Raw genomic sequence first — 27,543 nt, forward strand, 5'->3', positions numbered from 1 at the left:
CTTAGAGCAGGTGGGAGAGCCTCGTCTTGGAGGCATCAAGATCTAGAGAGGCCTCTACCACTGCTGGCAGTTTGAGGCCCACCTTCTAATTCACATGAAGGGACACAAAGGAAGAACAGGGATCCTGCCAATTTAGGCAAAGCTCTCACACCTCCGTGTCCTCTACTGACACATGCCAAGGGGTGGGGCTCCTTGGGCTGGGCTGGGTTCTGGCACCGACCAGAAATTTAATTTTTAAATAACTGACTCATGGGACTGACTCATTCATTTAAATATAGATAGAACCTTTGTCTATTTTTCTAAAAAAAAAAAAAAAGAAAAGAAAAGTCCTTTGTACACACAGGAACCAGCTCAAGAAGGACACGGGCAGCAGCCACGGATCAAGTCCTGCCGTGCGTGGCCACTCACCAGTCAAGGAACAGTAAGCTGCAAACGGGGTCCAGTTTGTCTCCCTCTCTGTGCAGATGCTGGGGGAGGAGGGACGGTTGCCCAGGTGTGACCTGAATGGACCTGGCGTGGTGACTTCTGATGCAAGATAACCAGCCTCCCTACATGGAAGTCAGCCGTTGCCAGCCGCCTCCGGGCTCTGATCAGATCAGTTCACTCTCTTATTTCATTCATGTATTCAATGACAATTCTCGGCTTCAGAGGTTCAAAAACAGTTCCTTAGCTAAAGGAAATCTCAGGATGTAATGTTCTGCCTTCCCCAGCTCTCCTGAGCTCTCTGGTTAGAAGGCTCCAGCAGCACTGCCATCCCACTTGGGTCCAGGAGGTGGCAGCACACGAGTTGAGAGCCTCTCAAGAGGTTGGGTGGGAGGTGGTGGGGATGAACTGGACAGGAAGTGCTGGTGGGTTTTCCAGAAAGAACCTACTACACATCGGGCCACGGGGGCAGATAGCTGAGCCTGGCCCCCACTGTGGTATTCACTGTCTCTGTCCTGGTGAACTGGCGATCAGTTGAGTAACACAAAGCACTGGTTTAAAGCTGCCAGACCCCAGGAAGGGACGGGGACCAGGAGTCTGTCATTCTTGCAACTTGCGTGGTGACCCATTCTTGTCTCCTCTGCAGACTGGGCCACCCGGTCCCTCTGAGTGTGAAGTAGGGTCACAGCAGTAAGAAGGGGCTACTCCAGGCCCAGCCAGCCAGGAAGGCTTCTGGATCCGGGAGAGAAACTCGTCAGATCTGCTCAGCTTGGCTCTAGCACCTACAACTTACCATGGCAGTGGCAAACGGTAACCACCTTAGTACAGTGCTGGACATCACAATGAGACTCAGAATGTCATGTGAGGAAGGGGATCTTCTCCAGGAGAGAGCTGGTGGAGAGAGTTCAGCTTGGCAAGGCCAGACACCCTGAGGCTGTTCTGCACCCTTCTGCGGACCTGGTTGCCAGGAGATGAGCTTCACCAGGGTGGTGAGCAAGACTGGGTCTCACCGTGGCTGTGACACTGGAGACCTTCCGTGGCTCTGTGGCACTCACCTGCCTCCTGTACTCAGCCTGATGCATTCAGGCTACGGGAACTTACGACACTGCCTGGTACTCTGCACAGTACCGGTGCCAACCGGCAGATGAGGAACAAATCTGAACTGGGCCTGACAGACACTGACTTCCACCGCTGCAGGGGCCTATTCCATTACAGACCTTGAACAGCTACCTTCCCCCTGCTGCCTGGCTCCCCTAGTCCCCCAGTGTCACTGGGACCATGGACTGCACTAGCCCCAAAACGTTACCTCTAAGTTTACTTCTGGAAACCCAACCCCAGGCCCCTGTAATTTCTTCTTCTTTTCTTTCTTTCTTTCTTTCTTTCTTTTTCTTTTCTCTCTCTCTCTCTCTCTCTCTCTCTCTCTCTCTCTCTTTCTTTCTTTCTCTTCTGAGACAGGATCTTGCTGTACTCCAGGCTGGCTTCAACCTTGAAGAAATCCTTCTGCCTCAGCCTCCTGAGTGCTAATTACAGATGTGCACCACTGTGCCGGTCACCCCTGTAATCATTAACAGTTGAGTTGTGAGAAAAGATCAAAGCATACATGTTTCCATTCAAGTCTATCTTTTCTGTAAAAATAGAGCTCTTTATTTAAAAGTTTAGGGTAACAGACCCTCAAACATTAGAGTATTATTTAAATATGATGTAAACATAGAACAGAATTAGACATAAGTACAAACGTGTAAGAACAATACAATCTTGTCCCCAAGCAAAGAACCACACTGCACTTTAACCTAGGGCACCAATCACCTTTCTCCTGATGTCCTTGAGTGTGGCCCTGCCCACACCACTGTCCCCAGCAGTGTGTGCCCAACAGGGCTTTGTAAACAGGTGCATGCTGGCTAGCACGTAGACAGATTACTATATGTCCCTTCCTCGTACTTCCCACAGTGTCTTGTAAATGACCTAACCACTGCACCGAGCTGAATTTGGAATTACTAGAAAGCTCAGGCTCTTTTAAACATGAAACTTTAGAAAAAATTCTTTTAAAAACTAACACAGTTGGAGAGTAGAAATAAAGTGCTTCATTCAAGCCTAAGACAATACTTTGGAGAAAACCTTTCCTTTTCTGAACGCTCCTCTGTGAAGCAGCTCACCCGGCCCGGAAGGCACAGTGGCCTTGGGCTGGGGCATTTTGGGAACCCAGCCTGAGCCAGAGCCCTTACCGTGTACCATCGTTTTGGTCTGCTCTCGGTTTGTGTCCAAATGACGTGGACAAAAGCAGCACAGAAAACAGCCTTGGGAAGGTGTGTGTGCGCCCCAGAGGTGGTGACAAAGGCCTCCTGCCAGCTTAGTGATCCTTGGGAATCCTGGCTGAGACCCACGCCAAGGGGTCAAGGGCCAGCTCAGCTGGGCAGAAAGATCTAAGCTCTCAGCCTGGGGACATCACCCTAAGTTGCTGGGGCAACACTGCCAGGTGGCCTTGGGCAGATGCTTTTGCCACCCTGACCTCAGCCTGTTAGTCTGAAACAAGGTAGGTGTTCATTAAAAAGCGGTACACAACTTCTCTTTGCAGCGGGCCCACCTCCAAAGCCACTGTGCACCGATCAGGCACAGTGAGGCTGCTCCAGCCGGAAGTGCAGGATCCCAAGCCCCTCACCCCACCATGGAGACCCAAGGCCGTTGGGAGCACAGCGTGAGAACCTCTGGACTGGAGGCCCTGGAGAAACCTCCCCAGCTGTGCCTGTGACTCTGCATCTCCTGCTGGCTTCAGAGCAACACAGCGCTGTGGTCAAAGGGCTGCGAAGGTCTCTTCTGCAGGATGGAGTGATGTCATCAAGAGCTAAGTGGCAGGGCCTGGGCTGCAGAGGCAAAAGCTGGGGGTACAGACAGCCAAGGGAAGAGGGCCTGGGTGCAGGGCGTCCTTGGTTGCAGTTCTGACTTCTGAGCACTGAGCACCTTGTTGAGAGCTAGGGGGAAGCCTAGAGGTGAGGTGGGCAGAAAGATGGGTGCTCCTGGTCACTTCAGGGTCAGGGTCACAGCTGGGGGATGCCCAGGGGTCTCCTTACAGCCTGAGAGGGTTCTGCCAGCCACATAGAGACAGCACCAATGCCATGGCAGGCCCCATGCCACACACATCCGAGATCTCCCTGCATCCTGACCACATCCAGGTAGTTCCTGCAGATGAGGAAACTGAGGTACGGAGAATGAGAGTGGCTTAATCAAGCCACACAACTAGCAAACAACAGAGCTAGGATTTGAATCCAGACCAAACGGCAAAGACTAGGATCTGAAGGATGACAACCTTTTCCTCCTCCATGACTCCCTCAGGCGACTTGATCTTTCTTGTTGGTGGCTCACCCTAGGGTACCTGACCGAGGCCTGGGAGAGGGGGAGCTCGGCAGGTGTTGGGAAAGGCAGCAGTATACCAGGATGTGCAGTCAGTGGGACCACACGGCCCCTTGGGTGCAGTGGCCGTAGTGACCTGGCCTCATTTGGTTCATACTGCCTAGGATGGTTTTCCACCTGGCCCGTCACCCAGGGCATCTCAAGCCTGGACGGTGGGTCCCTGGGGATAGCTGGAGCCAGCTGGAGCCAGCTCACCTGGCCATGTAATGTCCCAGAATCCCATCCCTGACCTTGGTCCTCGGAAAGCTCTCAACCTGCCAGTTGCAGCTGCTGCTGTCCTTGGGTTCCAATTCCTTCTCATCCTCTTCCTCTTCTTCCTCTTCCTCCTCTTCCTCCTCTTCTTCCTCCTCTTCCTCTTCAGGTCTGCTATCCCAGCAGAAGGTCAGTGTGTTAAGAGGAATTTGGGGCTCCCCAAGGACCAGATTCAATCCTGGGGATAAGGATCCCTGGCTGGCCCACGAGGAGAGACCACCCTTCAGGGGCTCTTCCAGGTTGCCCAAGTCCTTGGAGGATTCTGGACGTAGGAGTGACTCCTGATGGTTGTCGCCATCTGGCCCTTGGCCCAGCCCCTTCTTGGTCACATAGCTAGAAGACCCAGTGTCGTCCCAAAGCAAGCAGTCCCCAGTGCTGGTCCAGCTCCTGTCTGAGGAGTTCCTGGCAGAGGAGCCTTCGCTGTGGCCCACAGGTGTCCAGGGGCCCCCTGAGTCCACTCCGGACTCATCTGTCTCAGAGAGCCCCAGAGGCTGGAGCTCCTGTCCCCGGAAGAGGGGCTGTTCTATGTAGGGCTGGATGCTGACCCTGTCATCTGTGTCCTCCTCATCGTCATCCTCAGTACTGTCCTCCAATCCTGACGGTAGTGTGGCTGGGGCCCTGACTGGAGGGGCTGGTGTGAACCTTCTGGTCAATTTCTTTGGGGGACAGAGGACTAATTCATTTAAGGATTCTGGTCCGCTGGGCTGAAAGATTGCTACAGGGTGTCCGTGTCCTGAAAAGTCCTAATTTGGGGAAGGGAGAGAAGAGAGACAACTCAGGCTTCCTCACTGGTGGCATCTGCGGTCCATCTGAACAGATCTGAGGTATGGGTTCCAGTGTACATTACTTCTTTGGAAGGTGTCCCAGCAGCTGAGTTACAGAGTGGGCAACTCACATTGTGGTGGTGGTGTGCAGGCAAGCACATTGCCAACTGCCCCGTGATGCCACAGGGCAGCCGGACCCTGATCCTGCAGGGCACCGGGGTGCCGTTCTACACAGACACCTTGGACTGGGGGGCACTGGGGTACTTATCCATCAGCCCGCTCTGAGACATGGTGCTAGTGCCCTGCCCTGTGCATGGATCCACCCACAAAGCCCATCCGAGAACCTCCTGAGCTCCCCTGTAGCCGGGCCTGTGTGACCCTCTGACCTCGAAGGCACCTCCTGGCCCTGGCTGGCCCCCAGTTTCTGAGGAAGTAAAGCAGTGCTCAAGGCTGACTGCGGGTCTGGCTTGTCCTTGGTTATGATGGTGAACTGAGTGTCAGAGCCTCTAAAACGTCCCTTTTCGGTGCCACCCTCTCCCCATGCCCTTTGGACCCCTCTTGGGTCCCAAGGCTGCGGCTCTGCACCCGGCACCCGACACATCTTTAGCAGGCGAGACGGGACCTAACAGGGAGCCCAGGCACTTTCCCCTCCTGGACTTTGCTGTTTTAGTTTGTGTGTTACTAATGATAGCAATTCAGACAGGAGGCCAGGAGGGGGTCAGATGAGGCCACAACCGATTCTGTGGAACCGCCCCGGCTGCTGACCACACCCAGACTTGTCATACCAGGGCGCCTGGTGTCTTGGAGCCATGGAACCAGGGGTCGCTCCTCAGGTTCTTCCACATCACACCCCCTAAGGCAACTACCAGCAACAGTGGTGGGAGGGAAGGCAGCACCAGAACTGTCCAGTTGGCCCCTAGAGAGGAAAACAACGCTAAATGCAGACACAACGAGGGCACCCATCTAGCAATGTGCCAAAGGGCTCCCGGGCATCCTCCTTCTAAAAATAAGCTGTCCTACAGTCGGTGCAAACTGAGGCTCGGTGAGGCCTGTAAGCAACCCAAAGACACACACTGTGTGCGGTGGAGCCGGGGTTTTCACGGGGTGAGTCCGTCCTGCACTTCTAACGGCACATCACACGGTTCCTCAGGGGAAGTCCCCACTGCAGAGCTGCTCTGCACCCACCTGGGGCCTCCAGGGAGAGGCAGCTGGGCTCTGAGAAGCTGCTGTACTTGGGGACGATGAAGGTGTAAATGGTTCTGGCGCTGAGGCAGTGGCGTCCACGGGCAGAAGGCTGCAGCGGGATCGGGACCGGCTGGCCATGTGCAGTGGCTGGAAATAGGGTCTGTTCAGCGGGATGAAGCAGAGATGAGAAAACCTTTTGGGTCCCCGTTCGGTTCAGCCAGGAGCCAGTATTCGGTCAGCAGCTCAGGGTGGGAGAACTCCAAACCTTGTTTTGTTTTCCTAGCTTTCAAGTGTTAAGGGCACACTTCCTGACACTAGGGGTTCCTCAAGGCTGATGGCAGGGGGAGGGTGAAAGCTGCCCCCACTGAGGTCACACTGTGTGCTTCCCACAGGGACTGAGGGTCTCCACTCTGAGGAAGAGAGTCCTTAGGTCTCCAAGTCCACTGGGGGCCGGGGTCACTCAAAGGTACTGGTCCATGTCAGGCGTGCCCATGCGTGTCATCTCACAAGTCTGGGGGCTGAGGCAGGAGGGTCTCAAGATTGAACCCAGCCAGGGCAACTTAGTGACCTAGCTAGACCTTGTCTCAAAATAAAATATTTAAAGGAGGGCAGGGATGCAGCTCAGTGCAAAGGCCTTGAGTTCAATCTGCTGGTGTCATGGGGGAAAGGAAGGAAGGAAGAAAGAAAGGTAGCTGGTTCAAATGGAGACATGTTCAGAGTATGAAATACACACCAGCTTCCAAAGACCGAGTGAAAAAGGAAATAAAGCAAGCTCAAGAGCTGAGAGTTTAGCTCAGTGGCACAAGCCTTGCAAGCACAAGGCTGTGAGTTTGATCCCTGGTACAAAAAAAAAAAAAAAACCAAGCTCAATAATTTTTATATTTACTGCACGTTCCATGGTGATGTAAGTTTTGGGGGGCAGGGGTATTTTGAGTCAGGGTCTCACTGTGTGGTCCAGGCTGGCCTCCAACTTGCAGTCGTCCTGCTTCAGTCATCAAGAGCGCTGAGCCACCACACACAGCCAAATGACAACATTTGATTACATGAAATAAAATCTGTTATTAAAATTAGAGTCACTTGTTTCCTTTTATGTAATTTAATGTGGAATATTTAAAATGACACAAGTGGCTCATGCTGTATTCCTATTGGACAGCTCTGGTCTAGAATATTCGCGAGGTACTTTTGTGAATTGTTTTTCAATTGACTGACACTGCGTATCTAGGGGCTACCATGTGATGTTTCAATAGCACTCTCGAGGTGCTAGAAGACAGGAGCTACCCTGGATTCTGATCTGCATTGCCTGGGATCAGGTGGGTGAGCGCTGGTTTGTGTGTGTGGGGGGTGGTGGTGGGGTGTGTGGAAAAAAACTCAACCAAAAAACAATAGCGGGGCCTCCTGGTTTGATAAATGGGAAGCTTGTGACTTTTATCTTCCTGTTGTCTGTGGCTGCTTTGTTTTACAGCTGCAGAGTGCAGTTGTGACCGAGCTCATGGGCCACAAAGCCAAGAACATCTGCTCTCTGGCCCCGTGTGGAAGTTTCCCCAATCTTGGTTACGAAGAAGTAAACACAGGAATACACACAGGCACACACGGAAAATGGGCCTGAAACTGGATCCAGGCCCAGGAGCTGGGTGTGGTCATATCCTCAGGTTCTTTTGGTTTCGCTCTTAGACTTTATCCATGCTTTCTGAATTTTCTGCAATGAACCTAACGACTCGACAAGTTGGCATGCTATGGCCCATCATACTTCAACAGATTTTGTTGAAAGAAATGAAAAAGAGAAAGAAGAGGAGGAGGAGGAAGAGGAGGAGGAGAGGGTCTTAATAATTTCAAAATGAGGAGGAAAACTGCCCTGAAGTTGCCATGAAGAGCAGGGTGCCACGATCCATTTGCACTGTATGTGCCAGGGGCAGATAGAGAAGACTTCCCGGAGAAGGCCTACAGGGGCAGAGGGAGGATGAGGAGCATCTGGGCTCTCTGGGGTGGGGAGGGGGCGGGGCTTCCCACCTTGTTTCTGGCACCTTCCTTCCAGAACTGCACCTCATACTGCAGATCCAGGGCAGGTGTGCAGGACGGCAGCTGGTAGGTGGCATTGACACTCAGCATCTTCTCCTTCGGGGTGAGCACCAGGATGGGCGGGCCCAGCTCCACTTGCAGAAGCAAAACAGGCCCTGTCAGCACCTGGGAGGGGGTCTCCATCCCCCACCGCACCCAGCCCAGGGAGGCACCCAGCCCAGGGAGTGTCCTGTCCTCGGGGAGGAAAAGGCCTCCTCGATGCATTGTCAGACACTTCCTGTTACAGCTACATTATTGACACCTCTCACCAGCCCCAGAGGGAGGTGTCCGCAGGCCTGCTTGGGCAAAGGGAAAGCCGAGGCATATAGGCTGCCTTATAGGCTGCCCTGCCGGCTCAGCTCCCAGGTGACCTTTATTTGCCGTCTCTTCCCCGCGGGCGCCCTCACATGCCACTGCCCATCAGCACCCTGTCCATGTGCTTCCGGTAGCTGCTGTGACACAGGGCTGCAAACGCAGGGGCCCGCAGCAGCACACATGTTCTTCTGCAGGGATTCCAGGACAGAAGTCCAGTGGGTCTGGACTCTACCCTGGGTCTCCCAAGTGGACCCCCTGGTCCTGCTCAGGTCACTGGGCTGAGGGTTGCGTTTCCTGGCTGCTGGGCAGTGGATGGCCTCTCTCAGCCCCTAAAGGCACTGACACCTCTCATCACAGTGACCCTTAACTCCACAAAGGAAATGAAACAACAGTCCTCCACAGGTATTATCTCCCCGACTCCCTTTGGGCCCCAGTTTGTCTTTCTCCGGCTACTAGAAGCTCTGCTTTTTAGGCACCGGGATTAAATTGAGCCCATCTGGAAAATCCTGCATACACTCACTGTTTTAAAGCCCAGAACCCTAATTAAAATTCCTTTTGCCCCACAACACTGACATCCAAAGCTCTGGTGTGTCCCAGAGGTCAGAGCAGAATCTGTGGAGGGTCTTGTGCCTTCCATGATCTCTCCTCTGACTCCCTCAGTTCAAATGCAACATGCATTTACCTGAGGTTACCTGAGATCTTATCCCACTACAGCACCAACTCACAGCCACGCTAAAGGACAAACTAACTGTTCTCAACAGAAAAAAGCGGGCAGACCGAGGATGACCGCGGTAGACCTCGGGGTTCAAACACAGAGAAAGGAAAGGGAAAATGAACTCATTGGTCCTAAGTGGTTTCCAAATCCAGCCGAGTAAATTCCGTTCGGTTTCAAGGCCTGAGAATAATTCTTGGCTCCTGAAGTTGCCCTTTGAACCAAACTTTTTCCTTAAAGGCAGCAGTGTGTGCAGGAAAGCAGTTACCAGCTGCATTTTGTGTCCCCGAGAGTCTGAGCTAGCAGTGTTTCTGTGGGTAAAAGTGATTGAGAACTTTAAGGGTCTCCTTGGGTGTCAGGGGCATTCACACTGCAATATATCTCTTCTTACTGTATTTACCTGTATCCTGCTGGTTTGGTTTCTTTGGAAAACTTGGACTACACTTTCCTCGATCACTTCCATTTGCACCTGTTTCTTAATAATCATCTGGCCTTCTATCCAGCCTCCTTCCATTTTTTAAAATCAATTTGTCCTCCACCTTCACGATTTTCCTCCCCTCTTGCCCATCCAGTCTGTTATGGTTTGTAGATGTTCCCCCAAAGTCTGATGCGCTCTAGGTGGGGCTTTTCAGAGGTGGCTGGGTCTAGGGTGTGTGATACTGGCATTTACGTGGTACTGGATTAGTCCACAAATTGGTTTAGCATAGTCCTAGGTGCAGATTACGGGAAAGCTCACACTGGGTATGGGTGGCACCAACCTAAAGGTTTATAACCGGAACGGGATACAAGTGAAAGGGAGGCTTGCTTTGCTGCTGCTGTTGCCTGCTCTGGACTGGTTTTCCCCTGCGATGCCCCTCTGCTGTGCCACCCTGCCTGGCAGCCAGCCAACTGTGGACTGAAACCTCTATGAACTGTGAACCGAAATAAACCTTTCTTCCCTTCAGTTTGGGTGTCGGGTATTTTGTCTCAGCAGAAACTAAGGGTATTTTTTCCTTTGTCCACCCACTCAGACTCTTCCCACCCACCCCATTTTGAGAAGTGTGGGCAGCCAGTGTGACCTACGCCTCGGGAGGCCGCGTAGTCTTCTCCCCCTGAGACTGCCCTTCATCACTCTCCTCGTCCAAGGTTGCAAAGACCCAGATTCACAGTCAGTGTCTGTCAGCTGCCAGCAGTGTGTCCTGGCAAGTTACTTCCGAAAGACTTGCTTTATTTACGTTTCAAAAATGAGTTGATGAGGGGCTGGGGATTTAGCTCAATGGCATAAGTGCCTGCCTTGCAAGCAGGCAGTCGTGAGTTCAATCCCCGGTACTGATAAAAAGAAAAAAGACCCCCAAAAAATTTTTTTTAAACTCTTCTTTTTTTTGTACTGTGTGTGTGGGGGTCTGACACAGGGTGTCAGTATGTATGTGGTTCAGGCTGACCTCAAACTTGTAGCAATTCTCCAGCCTCGGCCTCCTGAGTGCTAGGATGACAGGCATGTGTCACCATGCCTGGATTAAACAAAAGAAAAAGAAATAAAAAAATCATTTCTTAAAGAGAAAAGCTGGGCAAGACAAAAATAGGAATAACTATTAAGAACCTTGGATTGTTCACGGCAATCGTGGGGTGGGGCAGGCAGTTACGAACCTTGTAAAACGAAGGGACCCGCTGAATTCCTGGCATTAATTGGAAGTCCCTAACTTTCTACACAAAGTCAGGCTACTAGATTTGGTTGCAGCCTGGTCGCTAGCCCCTGTCACAAGACTGGCCCACGTGAGCTGCCTCAGAGTGGAGCTTCTGTTTTGCAGAAGACGGAGACAGTATTTTTTTTTTTTTTTTGAGATAGGGTTTCACTACGCAGTTCAAGCTGGCCTTGAGCTCACCTTGTAGCCCAGGCTAGTCTCAAACTCGCAACAATCCTCCTGCCTCAGCCTCCCGAGTGCTGGGATTACAGGTGTGAGCCACGCCTGGCTTATGAGGGCCAGTTCCGAGTGTCAGTCTCACCACATGGAGAGCTGCCCAGAGAAGCTGTGAGGTGTTTCCAGAGTAGCTCGGCACCTGGGTCAGTGAGCTGAGTGGGTTTCCTGCCCCAAATGTGCCCGATGCCCACGAGGGCCCGGGTGCAACCAGAAAGTGGAAGGAGGGGAAACTGCTCTCACTCTCACTTCCTGAGCAGGTGCGCGTCCTGCTGCTGACGCTCTCAGGCACTGACTGGGCTCTGGGTTTTCCAGCCTTTGGACACGGACTGGCAGCACCCTCAGGGACTTGGAGGCTTCAGCCTCAAATTTCTCTCATTTGGAGGCTTTTGGTTTCTTGGACGGAGCAACTGCTGGTTTTCCAGCTTTCTGGTCTGCTGGCGGCTCCTGTGGGACTATTCAGCCTCCTCAGAAGCAACCGAATCAATCCTGTCTTAGCACTGCATGGGTTCTGCAGGCTCTGTTTCCCCAGGGACTGCACTGGGTGCAGCTCCAAGGCGAGGGGCCCCCACCTGTGCCTTCCTCACACCTACCTTCAAAGAGGTATTCCAGGTACTGAGACTCTGCCCAGGGGGACCTGGCACCAGCAGAGGCCGCCTGCACACGTCCTTTGAACTTGTTGTACAGGTCCTGTTTCTTCAGGCACATGAGGGAGCACACCAGCGCCTCGGTTGCCGAACACCGCTGCACTCTGCGCCACCGTCTGGGTGTGTGAATGCTGGGTGGGGAGAGAAGAGAGTGAGCCTTGGGCTCGGCCTTTCTGATGGGGAACAGCAACTGTGTGACTGCACATCCCTCCATTCAGCCCAAATAGCCACTGATCCATCCATCTGCCATCCATCATCTATCCATCATCCATCCATCCATCCATCCATCATCCATTCATCCATTCATCATCCATTCATCCATTCATCACCTATCCATCCATCATCCATCCACCCATCTTCTATCATCCATCCATCATCCATCCATCATCCATCCATCCATCCATCATCCATTCATCCATTCATCACCTATCCATCCATCATCCATCCACCCATCTTCTATCATCCATCCCTCATCCATCCATCCATCCATCACCTATCCATCCATCATTCATCCATCCATCTTCCATCATCCATCCACCATCCATCCATCCATCTTCTATCATCCATCCATTCATCCATCATCCATCCATCCATGCATCATCCATCCATCATCCATCCAGGCAGTGTTGGCTGGGACAGCCTAAGAACTGTCTGGTTTGGGAGCCAAGCAGTTGTGGATGGAAATCCCAGCCCTGCCTCTCTTGCTGTGGGCTCTCAGGCAAATCAGTGCTGCTAAACCTCGATCTCCTCATCCTCAGTGCCTCCCCCACAGGCTATGGTGGTGACTTCTCTTGCAAGCACTCATGAACATTTTCTTTATACAGCCACAAAAGGGCCACCTGTGGTATAGATGTCAAAGGGGGGCATGCAGGTCCATGACTCCAATCTCTTGAAGGCCTGGGGTCAATGAGGACACCTACCCACTGGGCACTGTTCCAGGAAGTAGGGAATAGGCATGTACCACAGATGAGGTCCTGCCCTCTGGTGGGGGGGGGGCAAGGATGGCAGTCACACCCACAAGATGTCAGGAGCTGGTAATTACAGTGACAAGAGAGTAATGTGGGGGTGACTGCTTTCAAAGACCTTTAAGACAAAGCCAGGAAGACGGCATAGGTGGAGACCTCACTGAGGAGGAGGAAGCCAGGGGATGGTGTGTGGGGAGGAAGAACAAGAACAGAAGACCTGTCCAGAAAAACAAAAGGCCAAGATAGCAGGAGCCCAGAGGGCAAGGAAGGGAGGGACGTGGCCGGTGGACAGATGGGGGGGGGGGGCCTTGGTAGTGTGTGTAAAATGTATGGATTTATTCCGAGTGTGAACAGAAGCCCCTGGAAGGTTTGAACAGGGGGGCTGCTGTGGTTGTATGGACATGTGCTTCCAAAACTCATTCACTGGAATTTAAACTCCAGGGCAGTGATATTGTGAGAGGGGCCTTTTTGGAAAGAATTAAGTCATGTGGACTCGGCTCTCTTAAATGTGATTCACATCTTTATAAAAGAGACTTCAGGGAGGCTGAGGCAGGAGGGTCATTGCAAGTTCGAGATGAGCCTGGGCTACACAGTGAGCTCAAGGCCAGCCTGAACTGCATAGCGAGATCCTGTCTTAAAAAGAAAAAAAAAAAAAAAAAAAGAGGCTTCAGAGACCTGCCTGGCCCTGCCCTTTCTTCTGCTGCAAGAGGAGACAGCGTTGTCCTTTCTCCATGTGAGGACACAGCAAGAAGGCACCACCTTGGCAGCAGGGTGCAGCCCTCACCAAGCGAGCACCTCCCTCTCAGACTTCCCAGCCTCCAGCTGTGAGAAACAAACTGCTATTATTGCTAAATCACCCACTCGAAGGTATTTTGTTAGAGCAGCACAGACAGACAGACAGATGCAGACGGGACTGAAGTGCTCTCAGATTTTTAAAAGACCTTTCTGGAGAAGCACCCACGAGGCTGCCACAGGGACCCGAAAGGGAAGGCCGGGGAGGCCCTGAGGACCGGCTGCACTCAGCTATATTTTGGAGGTATGACTGATAGAACTAACTCGCTTGTGGGTTGCGTGTGGACTGTGAAGGAAAGGAGGCTCCAAGATATTCCTGAATTTGGAGACGGAGAGGAAGACGGGTGGAGAAGATTGAGACGGGGTTGGTACAGAGAACAGACTCTTGAGAAGAATCAAATCCTGCTTTGTTTCTTGCATAGTTACATCATGTAAACAGTAACAAAAGAGAAACTGGTATCATTATTTAAAAAGAAGACAAAATATTGACTTCAAAGTCTAACACAATACTAAAATAGAGTCACTATGTAAGTATATATACAATTCCACTCACCAGGAAGACAGAAAAGTTCTAACACAGCCATGCCTATTGGACGTCTTGTTACAGACAGCTGAAATATAGGCAGTCAGCCAGGGCTGGGCCCCTGAAGGAGCCACCAGAAGGCCAGATATTTTGTAACCTTGGAAGAAACAGACACCTCCTGCGGTAGGCCAGACCTCAAGGCAAAGGCACAACAAATGCGGCCACACCCTAAGTACACACTTTAGGGACTGATATTCTAAATAGGGGTGGATCCCTTAGAGGAGGCCAGGAGTCATCATCCCAGCCCCCTACAGAAGGAGTCACTGCTCTTTAAGCATTCCCTGCTTGCTACATGACTGGCTCCCCTATTTGTTCCTAATTTGGTCGATTTTACCTGAAGTATTGGTTAACCACACTTCTGTCCCACTTCACGCCTGCCTGTCATTCCGGTTCCCATGTTATCCCATCTTGGACCCGGCTCACCTCTAGCTTTTGCTCTATAAAAGTCCCTAGAAAAGTCAGTCTTTGGCAACCCACCCAGGACCCTTCTTTCTCTCTCTCTCAGAAGTTTTCTTTCGCTCAGCAAATATGTTTTGCTCTTAACCTCTGTTGTTCTTAAATTCATTCTTTGATTTTAGAGGACACGAATTCCTACCAGACATAAGTAGGCTGCGAGTTTCATTCCCTTATATCAGTCTCACTGCTTTTTTTCTTTTTTTTCTTTTTTGATATCAGGAATCGAGCTCTCCACCTCACGCTTGCCAGGTTGGCCCTGTGCTGCTGTGCTACATCCCTGGCCCTCACGCTTCCTAAAGTGACAGTTAGACAAAGGGAAAAGAATCAGTAAACACCTGTAGCAAAGAACACCCCAATCTCAAGTCCAGTGAGGCATGTATAGAACTGCCTGAAGAGCCACATGTGAATTAACAAAATGTTAGTTGAGAGAACTGTGTGGGCCTGGCGGCGGCTGAAAAGATAAGAAGTATGAAATATAAATGACCTTTATTTTGAGAATGCGGGGAGAGACACCCCTGATCCCCTGGGGCATGGCATCTCCCCCCAGGATCGGCGATCTCTCCATGGAACACATGGAGTGGGGACATACATGTAGCTTAGGTTGGGGGTGGAGCCTGAGGGGGCATTAGGGATGCACAGGTAGCCTATTATTGGTCTTTGTTTGGCGCCACAGGTAAATTCCTAGGGGTGGGGGAGATGGAGCTCCTTGGTTCCGCCTCTAAGGCTTTACCAGCTACAGTGTCCGGCCTGGGCCAAAACTCTTTCATTAGTGATTACCAATAAAAATGTAGCAATTCTCAAGAAATTTCAAAGACTGAGATTTCCTTTGACTGCAAGTAATCTAATTAAAAGTCAATAAAATAGAGAACTAGAGAAAGTTTGAAGTTTTAAAGGTGTATTTAAAAATAATTCAGCATCAAAGAAAAAATTATGATGCAATTGGTAAATATCTAAAATTGAGGGATCACAAAATAACATAAATAAAAACTTATGAAGTTGGTGGTGTAACTCAGTGGTAGCATACATGCTTAGCATGCATGAAATCCTGAGTTCAATCCCAGTATCAGACATAGATAGACGGACAGACAGACAGACACACACACACACAAACATCCTCCAAGCAAAACAATAGCAAAAACAAATGATGTATGAGATACTATAAATAATACACAGAAGAAAATATACAGCTTTGAGTATTTACAACAAAAATAAGAAAGAATAGAAATTAATTAAGAAATTTAAGAAATCAGAAAGAGCATGCCATGAAAACATACCCACAAGCAGATTAAGACTGCAACCTACTACTTCAAAATGGGCTAAAAGACATTTAAAAATTATGCAAGACATAAAAAAACAATATAAAACAGAATTAGAGAAAGTCAGAAGGTATGTACACACACACACACACACACACACACACACACACACACACACACACAGTGTGGTCCTGCCCATTAAGTGTCCTAGTAAGAAGAAAGGAAGAGCCATTAAGAACACACCAACACAGTGAAAAGGTCAGGCAAAGTCACATCAAGAAGATGGCCATCTACCAAGATGGGCTCCATACCCAGCACATCTCTGGGATGAAACAGGGACATTATCACAAAACTGTAAACACCGGAAGAAGAAACAATACAGACACTCCTGCAAGCCTGTCAACCACCACTGTGGAACCATGGCCAGTGGTGGTCCAGGAGAACTAACCAACCAAGCTCCCACATGCCTACCCCCATCAGGTGAGCCTTGGTATAGCCTTACGTGTCTCAAGAAGCCCATCCCACACCCACTGCCTCCATGGGAACCTAGGTTAGGAGAAACCTAGGTGCCTGACCCATTCCCCTGCACTGTGGATGGGCAGCCAATGCAGGAGGTGCCTGGGATCCCACAGCTGGCTTGTCTGGAAGAGTCAGGAAAAATGTCAAGATGAAGGATCAAAAGGCAATCTCAGACCTACAACCTACACAGAATAAGTCTAGGAGACATAAAAATAGAAGTAATTGGAAGTTACATACCTGAAATTTCTGAAATGATAGCAACTGAAGTAAAGAAAAAACTTCATGAGGCTGTAATCAGATAAGAAATAATATCTCAGATACAAGAACAAATGATGACCAATGAAAGAAATGCTGGGTATATCTAAAGAAGACATAGGTTAAAAAAAAGAAGAGCATAAGAAGATGATAGAAACTTTGAACGAACAATATAGGAGTAAATTACAATGCATGAAACAGATTCAAATATCCAGGAAATTAAAAACTCCACTGAAACCTGGCAAAAACACTTGAAAGAAACTGATGATAGACTTTCAGACCATAAAGACAGGATTGCAGTTAGTGATCACAAAAGGAAAGACCTCTTAAAAATAACAAGGAACCAGGAAATAACAATTCAATGGCTGCAAGATGAGACAAAGAAAAATGATTTAAGACTGATAGGTGTCAGCAAAAAGTAGGAGTCAACACAAATGACAGAAAGAGATTATTTACAGAATAGCAGAAAACTTCCCCAGCATGAGAAAAGGACTTGACATACAGATAAGTGAGGCACACATAACTCCAACTCTCCATAACCAAAATAAATCTACACCCAGACATATCATAATCAAGACCCCAGAAATTCAGGGCAAGAACAGAATATTTAAGGCTGTTAGAGAAAAGAAACAGATCACCTATAAAAGAAAACTCATCAGAATCACAGCAGACTTCTCAACACAAACCATCAAGTCAAGAAGACATTGAAGTGTTTCAAGTCTTGAAAGTAAACAACTTCCAACCCAGATTGATGTTCCATGCAAAACTATCTTTCAAAATTAATGGAGAAATATGATACTTTCATGACAAACCACAACTGAAGGAATTCATGACCACAAACCAAGCCTACAGAGAGAGCTGAAGGATATTCTAGAGAGAGATAAAGATGACCATGGCTCCAGGAATAGGAGCAGAGGGGGACTGCTGAGCAAGGAAGGCACCAGAACAGAGAGAAAAAATGGGGGACCAATGACAGGAGGCTGGCATGGCAGAGATAAGTCAGTGCATGTTGGTCATCACCACTAACGTACATGGCCTCAAGGCACCAATAAAAAGAAACACAGGCAGAGTGGATTGGGGGGGCAGGATCCATCAATAGCTGTATGTAAGAAACACATCTGGCTCAAAAGAAAATTCAAGGACAGAAGGATGGAGGAGACAACACAATGCTCATGCAACAAGGGCCTAGAAAAAAGCAAGGGTAGCTTGCCCGTTAACTGCAGCATGAATAAAAAAGACATGGCATTTCTATATAATGGAAAGCTACTCAGTTATAAAGGATAATCATGAGGCTCTTGTAGGTTAATGGATGCAACTTGAACGCATGCTCATGAGTGACACGGTTTGGACTCACATTGGTGAACACTGTATTGTCTCCTTGAAGGAGTTAGTGGATCCAACATGTCCAACAGATATTTTGAAAATGAAAGGGAGGAAACCTCTAAAAAGGGAAGGTGGTAGCCAATGTTAATTTTTTGTGTCATTTTCATTATTTTGCTTTGATTGGTTTTATTCTGTTCTGTTTTGTTTGATTTCATTACGGTGATGGCTGGTGGTGCAGGCAGCTATTTTGAAGAGGCATTATGGTAGCCACTGTCAACCTCCTATTATCATTCTGAAGTCCTGTACTACTTTTCTGTTTTGTTTTGATTGGCTTTATCCTGTTTTACTTTATTTGGTTTTATTCTCTTTAAAATAAAATTTAGAAAAATAAAAGAAGATGGCCATCTGGCTGTGGGCAGTGCCACATACTTAACTGCAGCATTCTGGAAGGCTGAGACAGGAGGATTGCACGTTCAAGCCTTGCCTGGGCAAATTAGTTATACAGCAAGACTCAGTTTCAAAGTAAAAGATGAAAAAACAGAACAAAACAGCAAAAAAAACTAAGAATGTTACTCTGTGAAGAAAAGAAAAATGTCCATCTGCAAATCAAAGGAGAAGGACTTCAGGAGGAACTGAACGTGCCAATACTTTGATTTTGGAGTTCTGACCTTCAGAATTGTGAGGAATCCTTGGGAGGCTGAGACAGGAGGACTGCTGTGACTTGGAAGCCATTCTGGGCTTCCTCGTGAGTTTGAGAGTCTCTGAACTACATAGAGAGACTCCATCTTGAACACTCATCTCACAAAAAAGCCCTGTCAAAACCAAACAAACAAAAAAAAGCTGTAAGAAACTAAATTCCTCTTAAGTCACCTAGTCCTTGGTGCTTTACCCTACCAAGCTATTTTTTTTTTTTTTTTTTGTCTTTTTCCTTTTTATCGGTACCGGGGATCGAACTCATGACTGCCTGCTTGCAAGGTACCAAGCTAATACAAACAGCTTTGTAGCTAGCTAATAAGTAGACACAGGAAGAGTTTTGAGATATAGGAAGAAACCCAGCTTGCAGGACAGAGAATGCTGGTAGGGATGTAAACCCTAAGAGTGACTCTGTAAGGTCAGGAAGGAAAGGAGAGACGGCCACTGTCCTAAAGAAAATGTAACCCTTGTCAAAAAAGAACCTGGGTGAACTGTGTTCGCCTGTTTTGTAGAAAATAGAAGTTAAAGCCAGGCACAGCAGCACATGAATGCAATCCCAGAAAAAGGAATCAGAGCTTGAAGACGCAAGAGATTTTCAGTCTACTCAGATTGCAAGAGGCCCGAGGGCATTCTGGAGAGAACGAAGAGGGTGTGTGTGGGAAATCATCTGATGAAGAAATTATAGATGCGGCTCATGGATTTCATCAGCCAGTTCTGTGGTACCGGAAACACAGACAGGATGATGTCAGCAGACGCCCTGCCAGCTCTAATGAAAGGGGACAAAATGAAGCAGGACAGTCAGGAGGGGAGACAGAGCCACGTGGCTGTGGACCCGCATCTCCCACAAGCAAAGGGGAGACAGACCCCGAAGGTGACACGGGCTCGGCAGGGTTATCACTGCCGCTCAAAGACTGGGGAGCAAGGTGTCCCCGCTTCAGTTTCCACAGGCCAGGGTACTGCTCCTCAGTGTCTCAGGGGCAAGGCTGGCCTGCAGGGCAAAGGGGGGCGCTGCCAGCCTGCTGGTTCCAGGAAATGGGGCTGCCATCTATATGACCAGAGGGAAGAATGTTGAACGAAAGATGATCATTTCTTGACCCTTCAAAGCTAAGGGAATTTGCTTTGCCAGGTTTTATACTTGTCTGGCAGCTGCCACCGCTTCCTGCTCTTCCCTTTGGAGCAGGACTGTGTATCCCATGCCTGTCCCATTGTTTCCTTTTAGAAGCACCTGGCTTATCTGGTTTCATAGGTTCGCTAGCAAAGAGGACCTGTGCCTCAGGGTGATTCATACCCCAACCCACACCATTCCTGACACAGATAATATTCAGATGAGACTTTGGACTTAGAATGGAAGCTGGAACGAATTTATTTTTTGTCTCCTTTTTTTTTTGGTACCAGGGATCAAACTTATGATCTTGTGCTTGTCAGGCAGGTGCTTACACCACTGAGCTAAATCCCCAGCCCTGGAATGAATTAATACTTCCATGGCTGTTGGGATGGGGCAGACGTATTTTTCATATAAGACCATGAATTTGGGTAATCTATGGGGTGGGCCATATGGTAGCCCTAGCAAACTAATATACTGAGAACAACTCAAATGTTCATTGATGGAAAAATGATTAACAACAACAAAATCAGCAGTATAATCATACAATGGGATACCACTCAGAAATAAAAAAGAATGAACTACTAGTGGTGGGAACAATGCAAGTAAATTTTAGAATCATGTGCCGATTGAAAGGAGTCAGGTGTAAAAAAGCTCATATTATACAAATGTATCTGTAGGAGATTCTGGGACACGCTAAGTTAATCCAGGGGGTCAGAAAGCAGACCTTCATGTGGCAGTGGGAGCCTCTGGACATCATGGAGATGATATTTGTTGTTATTGTTTGTTTGTTTTGAGACAGGCTCTTGTTATGTAATGCAAGTTGGCCTTGAACCCACTTATGGAGCCCAGGCTGGCTTCAGACTCACAGTGATCCTCCTGCCTCAGCCTCCCAAGTGCTGGGATTATAGGCATGTGCCCCCATGCTAGGTCATGTTTAAATCTTGATCTAGGTGATGGTTTCATGGGTTTCATGGTTTCACGGTCAGCACTTGTCAGGTGATACTTAACAAAGGGCATTTTGTACACTTCAACTCAATATTGTTGGTTTAAGAAGAAAAATGGAATCTAACAAGGATATTTAAAAAGGGACATGCTGAGTTGTACACAGTCTTTTAGAGAAGGATTAGATTTATAAGACAAGTAAATGGAATCAAGGTAAAGAATACAAACGAGATGTTGAATAACCTTGGAACAGAAGCACATATAACTTTTTAAAAATTGAGTGAAATCTATTCCATTTAGAGAACAGCATGAATAAATAAAATACATAAATAAATGGAATTTGAGAGAAACAAAAGCTGAACACAGAAAAAGAAGATCCAACATACAGATAATATGAGTACCTCAAGAAGAAAATCAAAGCAAGAGAACATAACAAATATTAAAAAACATGAGAAAAATTTTCCCAAAAGAAAAGATTGGAGCCTGAGCAAGACCCTGTGTCAAAATAAAAAATTAAAGAAGATACCAAGGATCGAACTCACAACCTTACGCTTTCCAGGCAGGCACTTATGCCACTGGGCTAAGAAGGGCGGGAACATAGCTGGGTGCAAAGGCCCTAGGTTAAATCCCCAAATCTATAGAGATAGAAGGTGGAGGTGGAGGAAGAATTGACTAAAAATATCAACCCAGGATAATCAACCTCAACACACACTCCAGTAAAATTACTGAATTTCAAAGAAGGAACAAACAACCTCTAAGAGGCTGTTAAGCGTATTTGCAAATAAAGAAAATGAGTAATTACAGGTCATGCAGATTCTACAATCTCCTATGTTCTTGAGAACCAGAATTTTAGTGTGGATGAAAGAAAATACAGATACAACACGGGTTAGAACAAACTCAGATGCGCTACGTTAAAATCACGCACACGTATGCCTATGTGATCCACACATATCCCTGTTTATCAGGAAGAGCCCAGAGCCCCAGCTTTACAGAGAAAACGCAGTCGACTCACGGTCTGCAGTCTTTAAAACCTCCTCTTGCTAAACAGAGAAATGCCTCACTGCAGGCTTTATGTCGGGAATGTGTAAGGCAGCCTGGGACATCTTGTAACAGACAAGGAAGATGACAAAGACAGAGTTAAGTTAAAAGGATGCAGGAGCCACCTTGAAGAGACTTGCTGGTCAAAGGTGACATCTCACCTTGCAGGACAAATTGCAGGGGACTGACACCACGACATACACTTAAAAATTTGAGTTTATAATGATAATGATAATGCGATTTAGTCACTTTTGGGATAAGACAGGGAACCAATTCATCTAGCTTAAAAACTCATAAGTGAACAGAAGAAAATCAACCATGTATCCTGTCTTGTTTATTTGAGTCCCTGGATATCAATAGTAGATGAGCAAATGTATGTTTTATAAAATGATTCCAAGTAGCAATTGAGAAGATGAATGTCATTAGAATATCACCGTTCTGCGATCTTCACAGGTGTTTTTGTTTTTGATTTTTGAGATGGGGGCCTTATTTGCAGTTCAGGCTGGTCCTGAACTCACTATGTAACCCAAGTTGGCCTTGAACTCAGCAATTGTCCTGCCTCAGCCTCCCAAGTGCTGGGATTACAGATGTCCCCCATCGGGCCTGGCTTCACAGGTGTTTTACAAAGTATAAAAGACAAGCGAACACTCACAGCGGTCCAGAGGATGGGTTCTGTAACTCCTCAGTACAGTTATCCCTGCCACACTACATCGAGCTGGGTAACTTTGAGCAAAATACACCCAGAGCACCTCCGTGTCCTCCATGAAGGGCAGCACGGAGCCTTCCTCATGGGGCTATGGCGAGGTAAAGTACAGTGACGATGCTGACACAGGGCTGGACGTGTGGCTCAGAGGTACACATTGCCTAGCACACTCTGGGCCCTGGGTTTGCTCCCTGGAGCCTTATAACAATCAAAGCATGCTAGTGAGGCACAGATGGTGGGTGACACACAGTCCCTGCTCTGTGATGGGGTTCCTGCCTTCCAAATCTCTCTCCAGCCTGTCCTTTATTTGCCCAAGCCAGGGCCGCATTCTGGGCCAGATGCAGGGACTAAGGGACAGGAAGAGCACAAGCTTTGGGGTCAGACAGGCTTGGGGTCCTCCAGCAGCTCGTCCCTAGCTTCCCTGGACCGCTCAGGGCACCACTCCGAGCTCACCCTCCTCCCCTCTAAAACTCAAAACCAAGCTCTGGGAAGAGGAAGTGAACTGTTCCCCAAGCCCATAGCACAAGGCCTGGCACATGGCAGCTCTGCCCTTTCTGCTTTCTCCCTCACATCTAGACAGATCCTGCTGAGTGTCTGCTTCTGTCCTCTTCCTGCCCTGCTGAAGAACTCCATACAACCCTCATGGATGTTCAAAGATGGTGTCTGCCTCCAATCTCAGATTCTTCAGGATGAGCAGCGATGGCCTGGGCTTGGAAGTGGGGAAGGATGCTGGGCTCTGCCCAGCTCCACTGGGAAAAGTGTGTTTGTGTGGTGATGGCTTGGTGGCCAGGCTACGCAGGGGACAGCATTGGCTCCTTGGTCATGTGGTCCCTCACTAATCAGCTGGGACAACTCCAAGAGCCTCACCCGGGCACTCAAAGGCTCTGTCCTCTGGTCTCCTGGTGCCTACACTTCACCCAATGCCTGCTCCGGCTTTTCTTAAACATCCTCCCCACCCTGGCCTGTCCTTCACCTGTTCACCGCTCTCCACCCCACACCGTCCCCACCGTTTCCAACCCTTATCAAAAGTCCCTCCCCCAGCATACCTGCCATGTACCATTGCCAATGGAACCCAGAGCACCACTGGGGACCACACAGCTCTCCCCTGAGCGGCTCCTCCTACCCCACACACAGCTCAGGGGCTCCCACTTACCCTTGGTAGGCTACAAAATAGGTCACGTTCTGGGGGTTGCCCAGCCCTGGGAGCCACGTCAGGTACACACCGAAGTTCTGAGAGAACAGAGTCACATTCCTGGGAGGGGCCAGAAGGGGTCTCCCTGTGGGGAGAAAGAGGTTCTCAAGACCTGAGGATTTTTTCCTTTCCTCTTCCATGCTGGGGATTGAATGCTGAGCCTTCACCCTGACCTACATCCCAGCCTTTGCTAGTTTTTATTTTGAGGCAGGGTCTCCTTAAATTGCTAAGCTGCTCAGGCTGGGCCCAAGCTTGCCCAGCCCCTGCCTCAGCTTCTCAAACTCTGGGATTCCACACATGCGCCCTCACGCCGGCTAAACGGGGGCTCTGGGCTGCTCTCCACACGGGGCATGGGTATTTGGAGCTGAAGAGCAGCTTGGGGAGCAGCTCCTTCAATTTTGAGGAACAGGGAGCAAGTGGCTGTCTGTTTTGGGCTCTTCCCCTTCCCAGGCAGCTGAGGGCACCCCAGAACCCCAAAGTGCAGGAACCATCTCTACTCCCTTCCTGGACCCCAGGCACCAGCAGCCCTGAGGGTCTCGGGCAGCAGAGGCTTCGTCTTGATCTCGGGGCTGCACGGTAAATACTGCCCGAGCTGAGGGACACTGCAGCAACTTGAATCCCTCAAAAGGCTCCCTAACCTGCCCTCGGGCTCTCAATTTTTTTCGTTTTTATTGGTACCAGGGATCGAACTCATGACTGCCTGCTTGCAAGGCAGGTGCTTATGCCGCTGAGCTAAACCCCCAACCCGCCACCCTGAATTTAAATAGACCATTTGGGTGTTTTCCTGTGAACTTAAAAGTGGTCACCACAAATACTGTGAGCTGCTTTTTGCTCCCGTCTGCCTGACCTGTCCCTGCCTCACCTAACCTCACCTTGGGACAAGGACTGTGCCCTCCCTAACCAGGATCTGAGTAATAAACCCTCTCTATCTTGCTTCCTACTGGGAGGATGCATTGAATTCCCATCTATCTGAAGAACTAGGGGCTCCCCCGGGCCGAGCTTCCCCCAGGACAAGCGGGAGAATCTACGTCTAGCTCCCAATGCCAGAGCGATGGCCAGGCAGCATACAGTGGACAGACAAGAGCCACAGAGACTCTGCCAGGATAAGCACGGGGGCTCCAGGTTGGGGGCTGGAACAGCTAGACCTTAGGGTGCTGCCAGTTAGAAGCGCCTTGAAAGGGATGCGGAAAACGCCATTTCCCTTGAGGAAAGGCTAGCAACCTTAGAGTGGAGCCTGGTTTCAATGGGGGCTTCAGAACACCTTGTCCCCTCCGCCCCTCCCTCTACACACCTGTAAGGGCTAAGATCAAAGTCAGATCTCATCCCCTTCTACTGAGACCCACCCACAGCCTCCAGCATCTCACTCTGCATCAATTCCCAAGCCTTGCCTGTCACTGCCCGGCTGCCACCCAGCCTGGCACGCTCCTCTCTTCTCATTCACTGCTCCTCAGCCACGTGGTCCAGTGGCATGTCCCTGCCCGCCTTTTGCTGGCTTGTACTTCCCTCTGGGACACCCTGAACTGACTACACCAAGATCACATCATTCCTCAGGTTCCCACCTTCCCCCTGCCCTCGGAAAAAAGCCACCCTTCTTATTGAGGTACGTGGGGCCTGGCCCAGATGTCAGGCTGCCACTCCCCACAGGCTGGCAGGCGCAGCCAACCTTCCTGCTTGCTGTTCACAAGTCACTTTGCTCTTCTGGAAACCTCTGGACTCTGCTCTTTGCAGGGCTTGATTTAAATGTCCCTGCCTCGAGGGGGTCTTCTGTGACATCTCTAAGAGGCAGGGGTGATGCCCAGGATGCTGATGAAAATAGCAATCGCAGCTCACAGACACTGTGTTCTAGCCACAAGCTAGGCTGTGCCAGACATTTTAATTGAATTTTCTCTTTTAATCCTCCCTATCCTAGGAGGTAATACTAACTTTGAGCATTACAGGTGGGAAAACCGGGGTGCTCTCAGCCAATGAGTAGAAGAGCCAGGATTCAGATCCAGGCCTAGCTAACTCCAAAGTCTGAGCTCTTAACCCTGCTTCCTCCTCTAAATTCTCATGGGGCCTGCCTGCATGATCTTAATCTGTACTGGTGACCACTGTCAGTCAGTGGCACCTGTTGGCCACTGCGTGCTGGTGTAGAAGGCAGGAAGTACAGCTCAACCTCCAGCCCTGGAGAAGCTCAAGGTCTGGGAGAAGTGTGAGCCCTGAACTGTCAGTGGGCCATGAAATCCACACACGCTGCAGAATGGCATCAGGGAGGACAGGCCCAGGTCTCTCGCTGGCTCTCAGCTCGGCTCGCCAGCCTGGGCTGTCCGCCTGGCATTTTACACTCAAAGGTACCACTTCCACACATCCTACACTCTCAGGTGCGAAATGGATCAGTGAAGGTGACACTGTTATTACTCTGGGTTCCTGGACTGTCCAGCAAATGCCTAGCAGGAGGCCAGTCCATGTCCAAGCCACTCAGAAGGTATCCCATGGGTGGGATTGCTTGAAATGTGACCTCGGCCACAGGAAAACCGGCAGGAGGGGAGCCACAGTTTACTGAGCCCTCAAAGGCGCCCCAGCTATGTGGCTTTTACTATTCAAAACTCATTCAAACTTGGGGTGAAGAACAGTAACTGGTTGGCAGCAACTACTCCCTGGAATGGTCCTGGGATCAGAGACAAAGGTCAAATAATCTGCCTGAGCCCAAGTCAGCTGGGGGACAGGGACAGAGAACCCCTCCTACAGTGGTCTCCCATCAGCTGCAAACGTGCAGTGGAGGTGCTGGCATCGACCTGGGGATGGTGCACCCTGCTGCCCTGCCCACCTAAGGCTCAGGCTGCCGCCTCAGCTAGGCCCCTCTTTTCCATGTGTTTCACTTGTGCTGTCCTTCCCATACAAGCCTCTTAACTGCTCTGAGCCTGTCTTCCCGTCTGAAAAAGAACAATGTCCAACGTCCACCTCAGAGGATGGCTGAGTTTCAAGGCTTAAAAAAGGACAGTGTGATGGCCGGCAACAAGAAGTTGCTCAAAAAAAAAAAAAAAAAAAGTTAGTTTTTATGATTTTTTTTTAAGTCCGAGGACCCTTCTAGGTCTTTACATTGCAGTCTAAGACCAGGAAGGTGGGGCTGAGGGAGCGATTGGGGTCCTGGCTCCTCCCCAGGTTTCAGCGGGTATGGTTCAGTGGCTGGGTCCTAACCAGAGGTGTTCTGTAACCTGCTGATAAATCAGGAGGACAAAGAGAAAAGGCGCCAGGTAGAGTTGCACCCGGGCTCAGGCAGTGCTCTGCCCCCAGGCCCCTGTGGGAGGAGGCCGGCGCCTCTGTCCTCTTTCCCCTACTAGTCTGAGTCAAGCGTGTCGATTTTAGAAGGCGGTTATAAAGAAAGCACTTGAACAATAAATTCCTTGTCAGCTCTGCGGTCTCTCTGCCCAGTTTACCTGAACCCAGAGCGGAGTTCACTGGGTTTGTTTCCTTCCCCCATAGGATTCGCGGGCTCAGGTCTGTTTACCCCGGGGCGCGCAGGCAGCACCCACCCGGGGAGTGGGTGCCCACCGAGCCGCCCGCGGAGCGCAGCCCACGTCCCTGCCCGGCCTGATCGCGCTCCCCGCGGCCCCGCGCCCTTACCTGGAGCGGCCTGCAGCAGGCAGAGGAGCAGGGGCGCCCACCGGCCGGGCCCCGGCATCGCGGCCCCAGGGCCTCCAGGGCTCTGCCCAAGTCGCCGGAGCAGTCTCTGCTGCCCAAAGGTTGCGGGGGCGGTGCCGATGGGGCGGAGTCGGGGTCGCCCCGAGAGGCCGGGGGACTCCCCGGGGACCGCCCCGGGAGGTGGCGCTGACTCCCCGGGGACCGCCCCGGGAGGTGGCGCTGCGTCCGCTGCGCTCAGGCCGGGGTCCCATTGCAGGGTCGGGGTGTGAGGGTTACACCCGCACGTTGTTCAGTAAACCAGGGGAGAGGAGGAGAGGAAGGCTGTTCACAACCAGTAACCGCACTCGGGGGCTCCCGCGTGGGCCAAGAGCAGAGCCAGAGGCCACCGCCGAGCCTTGGATGCCGTGGGCGGGGTCTACGACACAGGACTGCTGAGCTGGGCGCTTT

General features: G+C 50.0%; 1 protein-coding gene and 1 long non-coding RNA gene across 3 annotated transcripts; one reads left to right on the forward strand and one right to left on the reverse strand.

The window, feature by feature from the left end:
* Nucleotides 1-191: 191 nt before the first annotated feature.
* Nucleotides 192-2,032, forward strand: LOC134472958 (uncharacterized). Its single transcript, XR_010043013.1, has 2 exons — nucleotides 192-421; nucleotides 1,070-2,032. It is a non-coding gene; the product is annotated as an uncharacterized LOC134472958 (long non-coding RNA).
* Nucleotides 2,027-27,543, reverse strand: Ifnlr1 (interferon lambda receptor 1). Of its 2 annotated transcripts, XM_013154178.3 has the most exons (7): nucleotides 27,079-27,529; nucleotides 23,437-23,560; nucleotides 11,600-11,784; nucleotides 8,037-8,179; nucleotides 6,030-6,189; nucleotides 5,630-5,760; nucleotides 2,027-4,823 (listed from the first exon to the last, which is right to left on the reverse strand). In XM_013154178.3, exons 1-7 carry the CDS (start codon nucleotides 27,134-27,136, stop codon nucleotides 4,020-4,022), a joined length of 1,605 nt encoding a protein of 534 aa, XP_013009632.1. In that variant the 5' UTR covers nucleotides 27,137-27,529; the 3' UTR covers nucleotides 2,027-4,019. The 2 variants fall into 2 exon arrangements, with proteins under 2 accessions (XP_013009632.1, XP_023421466.1); XM_023565698.2 differs by lacking the exon at nucleotides 5,630-5,760 and having other exon boundaries at nucleotides 4,569-4,823; nucleotides 27,079-27,543.

The sequence above is a fragment of the Cavia porcellus genome, unplaced genomic scaffold, assembly GCF_034190915.1.
Source record: "Cavia porcellus strain 051 isolate PalLab524CR breed Dunkin Hartley unplaced genomic scaffold, mCavPor4.1 scaffold_25, whole genome shotgun sequence".
Taxonomy (NCBI): Eukaryota; Metazoa; Chordata; class Mammalia; order Rodentia; family Caviidae; genus Cavia; species Cavia porcellus.

Coding starts and splice junctions, on each gene's coding strand:
- Ifnlr1 (XM_013154178.3), bottom strand. CDS start 27,136: ATGCCGGGGCCCGGCCGGTGGGCGCCCCTGCTCCTCTGCCTGCTGCAG. Junction 8,180..11,599: donor CCTGGAATACCTCTTTGAAG/GTAGGTGTGAGG, acceptor TGCTTCTGCAAG/TGGAGCTGGGCCCGCCCATC. Junction 4,824..5,629: donor CCAAGACACCAGGCGCCCTG/GTATGACAAGTC, acceptor TCCCCAAATTAG/GACTTTTCAGGACACGGACA.